Raw genomic sequence first — 2,541 nt, 5'->3', positions numbered from 1 at the left:
AAACGAAATGGAACACAAAATGAACATTTTTATTAATGATAAGGGGAACTTGAAACAAAGCCCAACAAAATACTCTTTCGTCTTGGGCAGAACGAAAGGAATTTTCTTTTTAAAATGACAATAAAATATTACTTAGAAACATGAACAATCTTAGCAACATCAACAACTATCCAATTTTGGCATACCATCCCGTGCGTCACGAAGCTTTGTGCATCCTCCTCGGGGTCTTCTTCAATGACAACATTTGTTTCAGATTGAGTAGGATTGATGAACCCTCCACTTCGGAAAGTTTCTTGAATAGGACGGAGAACCGCGTCTTGTTAAGAAAACTTTGAAAATGTAGGTGAGAAGCCAAGGCCTTCACAAAATTTGTTTTCAGGGAGACTCACAACTTATCCCCGTCCACTCGTTGATCCATCTTCGACTAACTGCCATGCATCATTGAAGGAACGAATGGAAGCTCCATTCTCTTGTACATTCTTGTCAGCAACAAATAGAGTTTGAAAATGGGTTCCAATCTCGTCCTCAGCATCAACGAAAGAAAAAGATGATAGGTGACTTACCACTAAAGCTTCTTCTCCACATACTGTGACTAGCTTCCCTTTTCTTACAAACTTGAGCCTCTGGAGAAGAGTTGAAGTGACATCCATCGCCTCATGGATCCAAGGGCGACCCAACAAACAATTGTAAGAAGCATGGATATCCATCACTTGAAAGGTGATTTGAAAGGTATGTGGGCCAATGGTCATGGGGAGATCCACTTCTCCGATGACAGTCTTTTTAGAACCATCAAAATCTTTGGCGATAACCCCACTAGATCTCATAGGAGCTCCTTGAAAAGTCAATCTAGACAAAGTTGATTTTGGCATGACATTGAGTGAAGAACCTGTGTCCACCAATACACCGGATAGAGAATCAGTAAGGCAATTCACGGAAATATGCAAAGCCATGTTGTGATCCTTGCCTTCTACTGGGAGTTCTTCATGACTGAAGCTCAAATTGTTGCAGGCAGTTATGTTGGCAACGATGCTGTCAAATTGGTCAATCGTTACATCATGGTCGACATAAGCTTGCTCGAGCACCTTTTGTAGAGCCTCCCTATGAGCCTCATAACTCATTAGCAGGGATAAAACAGATATTTTGGAAGGGGTTTGTAGGAGATGATCCACAGTTTTGTATTCGCTTTTCTTGATTAATCTCAAAACCTCATCAAATTTTGAATTGATATTAGCCCAACTAGACTCTTCCACAATATCAGGTTTATTGCTCATAGTTGACGCCTCAACTTGCATTTTCTTTCCAACTGAAGCTTCAACATTTCTTGGTGGTACCGTAGTGAATACACGTCGGCTTCTTGTGACCCCACTTACATCGGTAATGTTGATGATAGAAGGCATAGAGGGTAGAGGAACCTCCTTCCCATCTTTGATCATGGTTGCTTGGTACTTATAGGGTACGGCTTTGTCAAATTGGTACGGAGCTAGGCCTTCTAAGTAGATAACCAAAGGCGACTTTGTAGAGCTACAACTATTGAATGTGATCTCCAAGGGGTTAGGAATGTTGAACTGAGGGATTATAACATTGACATTGTTCTCGAGGTTTCTGGGATGGACAACAGTGATAGTTCCTGCATCCAACAATCCTTGGATGTCCTGCCGCACAAGGGAACATGCACGTGGGTTTATCAAACAAACTTCACAGGTGGTATAATCATGTGATGGAACAAAAGAAAGCCGAAACAAACTTTTGTGCATCTCAACCAAAGATCCTCTCACAAATCTCACATCGTAGATTTGGTAATTAGCCTGACAACCCTCAACCATATTGACTTGATTGAAGTTCCAATTTCGATCAACTCGGATAAGTCCGTTGTCTATTTCATTTTGCAAGTCTTCCCTTACAATGCGACAACCATGGAGAGTTGTACCGAAAAGTCCGCAAGCCGCATAGTTTTGTGGTGTTATATAGATGAGCTCACCCAACTTAAGGTGTATTTCAACCAAATCTCCCTCTAGATAACGTACATCATGAACTCTGAAAGTACCAGGACAACCTTCCACCATGTTGATAGAAGCTCCTCCATGTTGAGGTAGTGGATTGACTTGTACATTTGGATTGACATCTCTGAAAGATAGAATTCCATTTTTGATCAATCTTTGGACATCAGACTTCAAGCCATAACAGTCTTCTAGATTGTGTCCGGGTGCCCCTTGGTGGTAAGCACAAAACTGGTCAGCTTTGTACCAATACGGAATTTTCTCTGGAACAGGGGGAAGAGGTCTAGTTTGAATGTGTTTCTTGTCGACCAAAGATGGGAATAATTCTGTATAAGTCATCGGTATTGGATCAAATTGTGGCCTTCTTTAAACTTGGTTATTGTTGTATTGTGGACATGCCTGTTGTTGAGGATGTTGTTGTTGTTGCATGGTATTATGTTGAATGTACTGAGGTTGTTGTTGTTGTCGTTGTTGAACTTGTGGTTGAGGCTGTTGTAAGAATTGTGGTTGGTAGGCTGGAGCTACCGCTGCAATATGTTGTTGT

The 2,541-nt window shown here is 41.3% G+C and overlaps 1 protein-coding gene across 1 annotated transcript; it reads right to left on the bottom strand.

The window, feature by feature from the left end:
• Window positions 1-392: 392 nt before the first annotated feature.
• LOC127110610 (uncharacterized) lies at window positions 393-2,336 on the bottom strand. Its single transcript, XM_051046154.1, has one exon. It carries the CDS (start codon window positions 2,334-2,336, stop codon window positions 393-395), a length of 1,944 nt encoding a protein of 647 aa, XP_050902111.1.
• Between the last annotated feature and the right edge of the window lie 205 nt (window positions 2,337-2,541).

The sequence above is a fragment of the Lathyrus oleraceus genome, chromosome 1 (assembly GCF_024323335.1).
Source record: "Lathyrus oleraceus cultivar Zhongwan6 chromosome 1, CAAS_Psat_ZW6_1.0, whole genome shotgun sequence".
NCBI classification, from domain to species: domain Eukaryota; kingdom Viridiplantae; phylum Streptophyta; class Magnoliopsida; order Fabales; family Fabaceae; genus Lathyrus; species Lathyrus oleraceus.
The sequence above is the reverse complement of the archived record's forward strand: the minus strand, read 5'-3'. Positions and strand labels throughout refer to the sequence as shown.

Excerpts from the sequence above, each read along its gene's own strand:
- LOC127110610 (XM_051046154.1), bottom strand. The coding sequence starts at position 2,336 with ATGACTTATACAGAATTATTCCCATCTTTGGTCGACAAGAAACACATT.